This window comes from Aulonocara sp. 'chitande type north' Nkhata Bay, linkage group LG5, assembly GCF_057382095.1.
Source record: "Aulonocara sp. 'chitande type north' Nkhata Bay isolate Kocher_YH1m ecotype deep benthic linkage group LG5, A_spYH_male_GT1.1, whole genome shotgun sequence".
In the NCBI taxonomy this organism is placed as follows: Eukaryota; Metazoa; Chordata; class Actinopteri; order Cichliformes; family Cichlidae; genus Aulonocara; species Aulonocara sp. 'chitande type north' Nkhata Bay.
The window spans coordinates 48492411-48505586 of record NC_141348.1 but is presented as its reverse complement, the minus strand read 5'-3'; the positions used below and the strand labels follow the sequence as shown (position 1 = coordinate 48505586).

The following is a 13176-nucleotide window of genomic DNA, read 5'->3' as shown; positions in this document are numbered from 1 at the left end:
AACACAAAAATATCCATCATTTTGACAGCAGCTTGATTCTTAAATGCATCATTATGAGTTTTAACAGCACAAACTTCATCACTGTGAAAGGCACAGCTGCTGATGACTCTGAATAAAAACAGATTTCAACCTGAGAAATTAACAAACAGATGTGAACAAACTTCTAAAAGCTTTCACACTGACGTACAGTCAGTTTCCCTGAACGAAGAATCTCTGCTGCACTGATGTTTACAACCATCTGACATCTACAAGAGTAGAACCAGTTTGTGCAGGATCACCAGCACCTGCAGTCAGCACCTTCATAACCACCACTTTAACACACAGCAGCCATTATTACCACATTTCATAAGCTGCCTTTGTGTTCAAAGTTGGCTTTCTGCTAATTTTTAAGGCATTATGTGGTGAATCTGCTCCTTGTGGTTCGAGTCGCTGAGATTTTGGATTGAAACAGAGTTGATATGATCAATATGATCTCACTGACTCCACAGACAGCAGTGAGAAACATGGAGACACAACGAGACAGAAAACAATAAAAGGAATGAAAATAAGAAATATTAAAAAAGTAATGTTGACCTCAGAGATATGAATCCATTTCCCTGAAATATACAAACACACTACAGCTGTGACGTTAAACAGTTTGTGAGTGAAGCGTCACCGTTACAAGCTTCCTTAGAAGGATCGTCTCTCTGGTTTCTCTGAGAAGCTGCAAAAGCAGAAAAAGTGAGAACATGAAGGATGAGATTATAACATCATGTCTCTGCTTTACTCACAGATGGAGAGAAGCAGCAGTTTGTGGTAACTGTGGTACAAAAACATGTAGTCAGACTAAAATTATGATTTAATGCTCAGAACCTTGAATATTAACTGATAAAGTTTGGTGGCATTATGTGAAGATGAACAGCTCCATGTTGACATGAACGTGCCTGAAACTATCAGAATAATCCTGCTGTGCACACTCTGACTTAGTGTGTACACCAGGATTATTAATTATTAATAATTATGAGTTTTTATTTTCCTGTTTAAAGCAAAAGATTCAAACATAAAATGTCAGGAATGTGAACTCGACACTGATCAAATCATCTGTTATATGGCTGTCTAACCTTACAGGTATATGAAATAAATCATAAATAATAAATCCATTATTCTGACTCACCTTTCTTGTGTTTTCTGATGCACTTTGCAGCTACAGATAGAGCCAGAGTTGCAGCGACTCCAGAAAACCACAAACCTATGAGCACACCGACTCCACAGTGGGACTTCACCTCAGACGTTTTCTCTGAAACACATGAAAGTTCATGCAGGACTGTAGCAGGACGCCACACACAGCACATTGGATACACACAAACATTAAACACAGTCTAAACAACGACACAATAAGATCTTACCACAGTAACGCACGTCGATCTGATCACGGGTCACATGGCCCATCTCCTCCTGCGTGGCTATGCAGTGGAAGAGGCTGCTGTTTGTCCTGGTCACCGTGGTGAGGAGGGTGATGTCATAGCGCTCTCCTGTGCGTGACACCTGTGGCTCCTCAGCAGGAAGGATGTTCCCATCGCTGTCCCTCCACTCTACTTTAGGCTTTGGAGAAGCACCTCTGACCTCACACTTCAGCAGCGCCTCGTCCTCGCTGATGTTCAGGATCCCAACAAACGGCTTCGGAGCTGCACCTGTGAACACAGCATGAAGCTGCAGTTACAGCACAAATGTGCTGTCATGCTCTCATGTCCTTCTCTTTCCTGATGGAGATGTCGACACATCGTGTGTGAGAGCAGAGAAATAACAACCTTTACTACATGTTACAGCAGAGTTTGGGAGGACTTTCATTTATCAGCACAAACAGGAAACGTCCTGAGTCCAGCTTCACAGAAGTAAAAATGATGTCATCATTATTGAGCTTTCAGACAGGTTGATTTGTTAGACTGTGACCCAGAGTGTGACCTTACAGACTGATCAGAGAAATCTGAAGGCTTGACTGAGAACATCACTGATTTCTACATCTGCGCTCTGTGTGCTACGACTCTGTGCCCCAGAGGGAACGTACCATTACTCACACATTTGGACACCAGCACAGGTTTGATCCCAGTCCACACAGCAGCCTCTACAAACTGCACATGTAGAGCTCAGTGACATCAGAGTCAGGCTCAGCACCGACTCCTCTGATGTACAGGGTGGGCCATTTATATGGATACTCCGTAACAACATGGGAATGGTTGGTGATATTAAAGTCCTGTTTGTGGCACATTAGTATATGTGAGGGGCAAACTCCTCAAGATGGGCGGTGACCACGGTGGCCATTTGGAAGTCGGCCATCTTGGATACAACTTTTGTTTTTTCAATAGGAGGAGGGCCATGTGACACATCACACTTATTGGTAATGTCACAAGAAAAACAATGGTGTGCTTGGTTTCAACGTAACTTTATAACAGGTTACAGATGCACACATCAGTGACATCATCACTCACCTGGGATTTCTCCTGATCGATCTTTCAAGGTGAGTTCTGAAAGGCAAAAATTAAACATGTGTTTTTCACACAGCATCATGAACTCATGATGGAGCTGATGTTTCTGCATCACCTTTGTGAGCATCTCTTGGTTCAGGTAACAAACTGATGAGGTGACAGCTTCCAGCAGAGTTATTAAAGGGTTTATTTTCACGATGCTTTCTACTCACCAACAACAAGTTTAATGCAGAACCTTTGTTCTGGCTGCAGATGTGGAAAATCACAGGTGTAGTCTCCACTGTCAGCCACCGTGGTGTTTCTGATGATGATGGAGGCGTTACCAAACTGCAGCTCTTGTGGGAAATGTGAGACCCGTCCTCTGAAGTGCTCGTCTTGACCTCGACGTCCATTATTGTAATGAAGGCCTCCATCATACATGAACACCTCCTGTTTATTTGGTGCTTTTTTCCTCCAATCAAAGAGCTTCTGTTCAAGGTCCTGATTGGTGCTGAGGGAGCAGGGTAAGATGACATCACTTTCTTCTGAGACAACCACTGTGACTCCTGGACCTGAAGAATGAAGCATGTTTGATTCAGTATGTTGAAATATGCAGTTCATAGTTTGACTGTAGCTCAGACTCAGTGTGTTCAGATATTTTACTTCACTTGTCTGTAGCTCAGGTCACTGATAAGTCCAACATACAATCTACTGTGATAGGATCAGCTCTATCGTCTTGACGCCTGCTCAGTCATCCAGGTAAGCAGATGGCAAAAGGTGGATTCTGTTCATCTGTAAGCAGCGTTTTCAGTGGGAGAACTGAACTGAAACTGAAAGCGCGTGAACAGGTGATCAGAATCAACCTTTTGGGATAAACTTTTGCCATCTGGTTGCTTCTGATAGAATACAGGTTTAAGGCATGTCCTCATTGCTTTAATACTTCTAAATAGAAGCTGTGCTGTGGGCAGAACTTTGTGCCATTAGAAACTGAATTTAAATAAGTTCAATTCAAATTACAAAGTTCTGCCCATCTATCATACTATGTTTCATGTAAATGTATAAAACAACTTACTGTGAAATAACATTTTTCCTCACATTAACATTTATGTGTACCATCATTAATCCTCATAATCTTATCAATAATACTGATGTCTGTCAAAACACATTCCTGGAGACGTTACAGTCATTACAGCTTCTCTGCACTGCTTTAACACACTGTTAGAAACAGAAACCCCACTTTGTCAGTCACAGCACTATTTTAGTGTTAATTATAATCAATACAAAAAATAGATTTGAGACGACACAGAGGGGTGTTCAGGTAGAGGAGGTAGAGAGTGCTTTGCTTTAAATTTTGGGGGGTTTCCATCAAAGAGGAGCTTCAATGATCAGAGAAGCTGCTGCTATTGTAAAAAAAAAAAAGACCCAGCAGAGACTTTATTTCCTCAGGATACTGAAGAAGGTTCACCTGCTGCTGGAGCAGCTTCTCTCCAACAACTATCACTGAACTCCATCCTTATTCTATTGTATTCTACTGATCCGTGTTTATCAGTCTAAACTAAACGCTGCTGACTGTACCAGAAAGCAACAGAATATTTCAAATGAGCTCCAAAAACTGCAGACAGAAGTTTTCTTTAAGTACTTTTACTCCAAGTACTGTAAGACCACCCAGATGTACTTAAAGTGAGCGATAAAAGGATCCAATTCCTGCATTCCTCATTTCTGCAGAAATTTAGAATATTTTCGCTCAGAGCTTTAAATATTTACTGTCATTAGTTTTCTTACACTTTTCATTTCCTATAACTGCAGATACAGTCAGGAGACAGATGCACAAAATCCTCACAGACTTCATTTCAGCAAACTGAAAAAAGCAACGGCAGACGGATCGGCCAAGAGCGCGAGCTGACCGGGCTTTATATACGGCGAAAAAAGCTCCCGACCGACAGAAATGTTCCCGACCGACGACGGACCGCCTCTTTCCCCGACCGACGACGGCCCGCCCCTTTCCACGCCCGACGACGGCCCACGGCCCGCCCCTTCCACGACCAACGATCTCCCCGACCGACCAGCTCCCTGTAGTGTTCCCAACTTAGCGACTTTGTCGCTATATTTAACGAGTTTTCAGACCCCTTAGTGACTTTTTTTTCTAAAAAGCGACTAGCGACAAATCTGGCGACTTTTTCTCGTGTTATTGGAGACTTGTTTATGACGACTTTTTGACGTGAAAGCGCGGATCGCTTTTACTCTCAACAAGCAGCAGTGCTGCCGTGGGCACCTCGCCCGTTCCAAAGCGCTCACGGGCGGAGGATAGTCCTCCCCCCGCTGCTATCAGGGCAGGAGATGTTCACGCCTGTGCGTCTAGACTGCAAATGAATTGCGCATGAGCGAAGCCGCTGCTCCGCACTGACTGTGACGCAGTCAGTTCTTCTTTTACTCTTATGCTGTTTTGTGGATCACGAGGTTTAAAACTACGAAAGGCGGAAGAGGAAGTAGTTCCTTCCAATGTAGACAATCCAAATGATAAACTACAAATTTGCCGTAAATTACTAAAACATCTATATTTTAATATGAGAATCGATTCTAGAACATAAATTACTGGTATCAGAGGACTCGATATTTCAGTATTGATTAGCACAGCACTACAGTTCCTCTTTTTACCACACCCAACTCTGCTGCTGCCTAACTTCCCCTAAAACTCCTAAGTTTCATACACATACGAGTCATTTTTCTTTCATGTTATTACTCTTGATTCATATACATTCATCATGTCAACATCATGATTTATTGTTAGTTAGTTAGTTTATTGTTAGTTCAAACTATAATCTATACATATGATTCTGTTGTATAACGCCCATAACATTTACTCTTCATACGTACCCCTCCCCCCCCTCGTTCTACTCATGCTGAATAGGCCGGGGGCTCTCACACTCACAGTCTCACAATTTATCGACAGCTGAGAGGAAGAAGTTGGATAAACTCATCAGGAAGGCCAGCTCTGTTCTGGGACGCACCCTGGACCCAGTGCAGGTGGTGGGAGACAGAAGGACTCCGGCCAAAATTTTTTTAATGTCACAATTCCAACCCTGCTCCTTTACCCGGGCTTGGACCGGCAAAAGTGACCTGAAATAGGCGCTCTGGAGGAGTTACTTTGTGTGTGTGTTTATAAGTAGTTTTAAACCTCGTGATCCACAAAACAGCATAAGAGTAAAAGAAGAACTGACTGCGTCACAGTCAGTGCGGAGCAGCGGCTTCGCTCATGCGCAATTCATTTGCAGTCTAGACGCACAGGCGTGAACATCTCCTGCCCTGATAGCAGCGGGGGGAGGACTGTCCTCCGCCCGTGAGCGCTTTGGAACGGGCGAGGTGCCCACGGCAGCACCGCTGCTTGTTGAGAGTAAAAGCGATCCGCGCTTTCACGTCAAAAAGTCGTCATAAACAAGTCTCCAATAACACGAGAAAAAGTCGCCAGATTTGTCGCTAGTCGCTTTTTAGAAAAAAAAGTCACTAAGGGGTCTGAAAACTCGTTAAATATAGCGACAAAGTCGCTAAGTTGGGAACACTACAGGGAGCTGGTCGGTCGGGGAGATCGTTGGTCGTGGAAGGGGCGGGCCGTGGGCCGTCGTCGGGCGTGGAAAGGGGCGGGCCGTCGTCGGTCGGGGAAAGAGGCGGTCCGTCGTCGGTCGGGAACATTTCTGTCGGTCGGGAGCTTTTTTCGCCGTATATAAAGCCCGGTCAGCTCGCGCTCTGTAACTCTCCTCTCGTCTTCGCTCGGAGCAGCTCCCCGCTCTTGGCCGATCCGTCTGCCGTTGCTTTTTTCAGTTTGCTGAAATGAAGTCTGTGAGGATTTTGTGCATCTGTCTCCTGACTGTATCTGCAGTTATAGGAAATGAAAAGTGTAAGAAAACTAATGACAGTAAATATTTAAAGCTCTGAGCGAAAATATTCTAAATTTCTGCAGAAATGAGGAATGCAGGAATTGGATCCTTTTATCGCTCACTTTAAGTACATCTGGGTGGTCTTACAGTACTTGGAGTAAAAGTACTTAAAGAAAACTTCTGTCTGCAGTTTTTGGAGCTCATTTGAAATATTCTGTTGCTTTCTGGTACAGTCAGCAGCGTTTAGTTTAGACTGATAAACACGGATCAGTAGAATACAATAGAATAAGGATGGAGTTCAGTGATAGTTGTTGGAGAGAAGCTGCTCCAGCAGCAGGTGAACCTTCTTCAGTATCCTGAGGAAATAAAGTCTCTGCTGGGTCTTTTTTTTTTTTACAATAGCAGCAGCTTCTCTGATCATTGAAGCTCCTCTTTGATGGAAACCCCCCAAAATTTAAAGCAAAGCACTCTCTACCTCCTCTACCTGAACACCCCTCTGTGTCGTCTCAAATCTATTTTTTGTATTGATTATAATTAACACTAAAATAGTGCTGTGACTGACAAAGTGGGGTTTCTGTTTCTAACAGTGTGTTAAAGCAGTGCAGAGAAGCTGTAATGACTGTAACGTCTCCAGGAATGTGTTTTGACAGACATCAGTATTATTGATAAGATTATGAGGATTAATGATGGTACACATAAATGTTAATGTGAGGAAAAATGTTATTTCACAGTAAGTTGTTTTATACATTTACATGAAACATAGTATGATAGATGGGCAGAACTTTGTAATTTGAATTGAACTTATTTAAATTCAGTTTCTAATGGCACAAAGTTCTGCCCACAGCACAGCTTCTATTTAGAAGTATTAAAGCAATGAGGACATGCCTTAAACCTGTATTCTATCAGAAGCAACCAGATGGCAAAAGTTTATCCCAAAAGGTTGATTCTGATCACCTGTTCACGCGCTTTCAGTTTCAGTTCAGTTCTCCCACTGAAAACGCTGCTTACAGATGAACAGAATCCACCTTTTGCCATCTGCTTACCTGGATGACTGAGCAGGCGTCAAGACGATAGAGCTGATCCTATCACAGTAGATTGTATGTTGGACTTATCAGTGACCTGAGCTACAGACAAGTGAAGTAAAATATCTGAACACACTGAGTCTGAGCTACAGTCAAACTATGAACTGCATATTTCAACATACTGAATCAAACATGCTTCATTCTTCAGGTCCAGGAGTCACAGTGGTTGTCTCAGAAGAAAGTGATGTCATCTTACCCTGCTCCCTCAGCACCAATCAGGACCTTGAACAGAAGCTCTTTGATTGGAGGAAAAAAGCACCAAATAAACAGGAGGTGTTCATGTATGATGGAGGCCTTCATTACAATAATGGACGTCGAGGTCAAGACGAGCACTTCAGAGGACGGGTCTCACATTTCCCACAAGAGCTGCAGTTTGGTAACGCCTCCATCATCATCAGAAACACCACGGTGGCTGACAGTGGAGACTACACCTGTGATTTTCCACATCTGCAGCCAGAACAAAGGTTCTGCATTAAACTTGTTGTTGGTGAGTAGAAAGCATCGTGAAAATAAACCCTTTAATAACTCTGCTGGAAGCTGTCACCTCATCAGTTTGTTACCTGAACCAAGAGATGCTCACAAAGGTGATGCAGAAACATCAGCTCCATCATGAGTTCATGATGCTGTGTGAAAAAACACATGTTTAATTTTTGCCTTTCAGAACTCACCTTGAAAGATCGATCAGGAGAAATCCCAGGTGAGTGATGATGTCACTGATGTGTGCATCTGTAACCTGTTATAAAGTTACGTTGAAACCAAGCACACCATTGTTTTTCTTGTGACATTACCAATAAGTGTGATGTGTCACATGGCCCTCCTCCTATTGAAAAAACAAAAGTTGTATCCAAGATGGCCGACTTCCAAATGGCCACCGTGGTCACCGCCCATCTTGAGGAGTTTGCCCCTCACATATACTAATGTGCCACAAACAGGACTTTAATATCACCAACCATTCCCATGTTGTTACGGAGTATCCATATAAATGGCCCACCCTGTACATCAGAGGAGTCGGTGCTGAGCCTGACTCTGATGTCACTGAACTCTACATGTGCAGTTTGTAGAGGCTGCTGTGTGGACTGGGATCAAACCTGTGCTGGTGTCCAAATGTGTGAGTAATGGTACGTTCCCTCTGGGGCACAGAGTCGTAGCACACAGAGCGCAGATGTAGAAATCAGTGATGTTCTCAGTCAAGCCTTCAGATTTCTCTGATCAGTCTGTAAGGTCACACTCTGGGTCACAGTCTAACAAATCAACCTGTCTGAAAGCTCAATAATGATGACATCATTTTTACTTCTGTGAAGCTGGACTCAGGACGTTTCCTGTTTGTGCTGATAAATGAAAGTCCTCCCAAACTCTGCTGTAACATGTAGTAAAGGTTGTTATTTCTCTGCTCTCACACACGATGTGTCGACATCTCCATCAGGAAAGAGAAGGACATGAGAGCATGACAGCACATTTGTGCTGTAACTGCAGCTTCATGCTGTGTTCACAGGTGCAGCTCCGAAGCCGTTTGTTGGGATCCTGAACATCAGCGAGGACGAGGCGCTGCTGAAGTGTGAGGTCAGAGGTGCTTCTCCAAAGCCTAAAGTAGAGTGGAGGGACAGCGATGGGAACATCCTTCCTGCTGAGGAGCCACAGGTGTCACGCACAGGAGAGCGCTATGACATCACCCTCCTCACCACGGTGACCAGGACAAACAGCAGCCTCTTCCACTGCGTAGCCACGCAGGAGGAGATGGGCCATGTGACCCGTGATCAGATCGACGTGCGTTACTGTGGTAAGATCTTATTGTGTCGTTGTTTAGAGTGTGTTTAATGTTTGTGTGTATCCAGTGTGCTGTGTGTGGCGTCCTGCTACAGTCCTGCATGAACTTTCATGTGTTTCAGAGAAAACGTCTGAGGTGAAGTCCCACTGTGGAGTCGGTGTGCTCATAGGTTTGTGGTTTTCTGGAGTCGCTGCAACTCTGGCTCTATCTGTAGCTGCAAAGTGCATCAGAAAACACAAGAAAGGTGAGTCAGAATAATGGATTTATTATTTATGATTTATTTCATATACCTGTAAGGTTAGACAGCCATATAACAGATGATTTGATCAGTGTCGAGTTCACATTCCTGACATTTTATGTTTGAATCCTTTGCTTTAAACAGGAAAATAAAAACTCATAATTATTAATAATTAATAATCCTGGTGTACACACTAAGTCAGAGTGTGCACAGCAGGATTATTCTGATAGTTTCAGGCACGTTCATGTCAACATGGAGCTGTTCATCTTCACATAATGCCACCAAACCTAAAATCATAATTTTATTCTGACTACATGTTTTTGTACCACAGTTACCACAAACTGCTGCTTCTCTCCATCTGTGAGTAAAGCAGAGACATGATGTTATAATCTCATCCTTCATGTTCTCACTTTTTCTGCTTTTGCAGCTTCTCAGAGAAACCAGAGAGACGATCCTTCTAAGGAAGCTTGTAACGGTGACGCTTCACTCACAGACTGTTTAACGTCACAGCTGTAGTGTGTTTGTGTGGCTTTTTTAATATTTTGTTTTTTCATCCCTTTTATTATTATTATTATTTTTTAAATCTGTCTCGTTGTGTTTCCATGTTTCACACTGCAGTCTGTGATGAGTCAAGGAGATCATATTGATTATGTCAACTGTAAGTGTTTCATTCCAAAACCTGCTGCAGGTGCTGGTGATCCTGCACAAACTGGTTCTACTTTTTAGATGTCAGATGGTAAAAAGCTGCTTTGACTTCTTCAAATATCACTCAGCTTCACGTTGTTGTCAGAACAAACCAAAGTTTCCTGCAAACCTTTGACTGTATTTAAACTTGATGAGATTGACTTTTTCTTTTGTCTTCCTGTCGAGTCGACTTATTGGAGGAACGTCTGTCTGTATTGGAGGTGTTCACATCTGTTTTTAACATTTCTCAGGTTGAAATCTGTTTTTACTCAGAGTCATCAGCAGCTGTGCCTTTCACAGTGATGACGTTTGTGCTGTTAAAACTGGTATTGATGTATTTAAGTATCAAGCTGCTTTCAAAATGATGGATATTTGTGTATTTTATGATTTTATTAAGCATTTTGACACAGATTTTATAAAATTTGCATCACACTTTTTAAAGTATTCTAAATAAACACTTTTAACTTTAAACTCTGGCATCTTTTTCTGGCTCAGCACCGGGAAGCTTTATTATCACTGTCCATAAATATAGAAATCATTTTACATTCGTAAATTAATTTCTAATAAAAAAATAAAGATTTTAAATGTCTTTTTTTTTTTTAAATCTTGTTTAATAAAGAAGTGGAAAGTAGTTGTCTCATATGGAAAAACCATGTGAAACAACTACAGCATACAGTTAGGTCCAAGAGTTCTGGGACTACTTTTTTGGTAACCTTGCCTCTATTGTTGGACCTGTCAGCAGCTTTTGACAAGGTCGACCACGACGTCCTGTTATCACGGCTAGAATTTCATGCTGGCCTAAAAAGATCTGCCCTCCAGTGGTTTCAGTCCTATTTGTCAGGAAGGTCTTTTCACATCAATATGGGCCCCCATAACTCCAAAATAGCCCCTCTTAAACACGGTGTACCTCAAGGCTCTGTTTTGGGTCCTGCCCCGTTTAATACACTTTTTCAATTTCTGTGAAAATTCCTGTCCCCCTTGAAGGGAAAATCTATCTCTGGAAATTCTGCTTTAAAGACTGAATGCTAAATGTGAGTGATCAGTTTTCTGTATTATACTCATACTGTATTCTTATTAATAAACTGATGGCAGCCTTGCAGTGTTGCAGCCTCGAATAGACGAGCTTGTCGTCATCATCAGAGTGCGAACACAAAATCTTTACAGCCAAAGTATGTCACAGTTTGTTTTAGCTGGATGTGATGCATGTTCTAGCAAACAAATTGAAGAGTCTGGATTCTAAATATACACAGTATGTGAAGGTGCCTTTTTTTATTATTATTTACAGATAACAACAAGAGGCGACACAGAATTCCTAAAGTCATCTTAGGCTACGTCCACACGTACACGGGTATTTTTGAAAACAGATTTTCCATTTTTGTTTTTAAAAAAAATCCCGTCCACACGTAAACGCAAAATTGAAGGAAAAATGTAAATGCAAGAGACCGAGTACGCAGCATGTGTCGTACCTGACTGTTGATCCAGGGTCTGGTTGGGGAAAGACTGCAGCAGTGCAGGAGTTGGGTTATTGGTCTTTAATAAATTCCCACAGAAGAGTTGTTTGCATCAAAGTGCTTGCCAGGCGGTGCAGCCATAACTGAACTTGTCGTTTACGTGTCACAGATAACTATGATCACAATACAGTAACTCCATCTTCTCCACACAACAATATCTCACAATGTCCACAAGGGGTCCCTGTAGACCATAGATAAGCTTTTTAACACGTGTCTTACAAGTTGCTCATATTAAGGCACAAATACGGTAAAACTAGCAGCAGTTAAACTAAACAGTCGAACAGTCCTTTAACTAATACAGCTGGATGTTATTATTGTGGGGATTATGGCCGCTGCTATTAACTTAGTGCTAAATATCTTATATTAAATATCTTAGCAACATAGTATCAAAGTACTGAGACATATAATCTTAACATGCACGAACAATTATAACCAGAATCATTACAATTAACCTGACAAAGAAATAACAACTCAATCACACCATGAACTGAAATATGTGAAGTCCAGAAACGACTGACTGGATGTATGATTATAAAAACAGCTGTAGTACACACATACTTCCTGCTCTTCTGTTCTGGATAGTCTTGAGGGACCTGAGAAGACACTAATTATGTGTTTTGGACCTCTGACATTTAACAAGAGGATTTTTGTCTGATTCTTAATTATATCTGGATTAATTTGAGTTGCTCCAGTTTCTGAAACGTGTTGATGTTTATTTAATTCATTTACTGCACATAATTAACGTACTTGCTGCATACAAATCTACTACTGCACATAATGTCCCCCATGTATATATTCTTAATGCACATAATGTTCTTCTCTCCCTCTTTTGCACAGTCGAGGAGCAGGTCAGGATACATTTCACTGCGTGTTGTACTTGTATGACTATGCATGCAACAAATAAAGAGTTTTGAGTCTTGAATCTTGAGGGAATCTTTGAGTCGTGGCCTGCCAATATGGTGCTGCGCTCCCACGATGCATTGCGGCGTTACGTCAACTCCAAAGCCCTATAACGACTCTAAATCCCAGTAACGATTGACGGGTTCCTGATTTTGGCATAATAACTAGTTACCGTGCTTGTTACCACAATAATAACGTAGTTACTGTAACACTTTACTTAACAACACGTTAGTCCCTGCACTGTAAACGAATCAGTGAAAACAAAACGAGGGAAATCATCTGAGTCTGAAGTTTGGGCTGAATGTATGAGACTGCGTCTGAGCTGCAGACACACAAAGAGAACAATTTATTTAAACCTTCAGATTTTATTTATTTATTTATTTTTACATTTTTGATCATCATTATTTTTTCTTTGATCAGTCAGTGAAAAACACAGAAATGCCTTCGTCTGAACTGTTTGTAGTTACATTTTTTGACTTTTGGGAGTTAAAAAAGAAGTGTTATACCTCAGAGATAAACGTACCCATATACACACACACGGTTACAATTTAGGCTTGAAAGATTCACGGGTCAGTCATACGTGGCTTAAGTAAACGGTCAGGTGTAAGGACAGAAAATGTCTTCTTTTAAAGACTTTAGAAAGAAGAATACAAGTGATAGACATACACATATAAGTCAAGACT

The 13176-nt window shown here is 41.8% G+C and overlaps 2 protein-coding genes across 2 annotated transcripts; one reads left to right on the top strand and one right to left on the bottom strand.

Moving 5' to 3' along the window:
- Positions 1-202: 202 nt before the first annotated feature.
- Positions 203-4558, bottom strand: LOC147331613 (CD276 antigen homolog). Its single transcript, XM_086294038.1, has 6 exons — positions 4224-4558; positions 2675-3013; positions 2466-2501; positions 1386-1670; positions 1154-1276; positions 203-703 (listed from the first exon to the last, which is right to left on the bottom strand). The coding sequence occupies exons 1-6, from the start codon at positions 4288-4290 to the stop codon at positions 615-617; spliced, it is 939 nt and encodes a 312-aa protein (XP_086150164.1). The 5' UTR covers positions 4291-4558; the 3' UTR covers positions 203-614.
- Positions 4559-5725: 1167 nt separating this feature from the next.
- LOC147331612 (CD276 antigen homolog) lies at positions 5726-9996 on the top strand. The gene is made up of 6 exons (XM_086294037.1): positions 5726-6333; positions 7544-7882; positions 8057-8092; positions 8888-9172; positions 9282-9404; positions 9826-9996. Exons 1-6 carry the CDS (start codon positions 6267-6269, stop codon positions 9912-9914), a joined length of 939 nt encoding a protein of 312 aa, XP_086150163.1. The 5' UTR covers positions 5726-6266; the 3' UTR covers positions 9915-9996.
- Positions 9997-13176: the final 3180 nt, after the last annotated feature.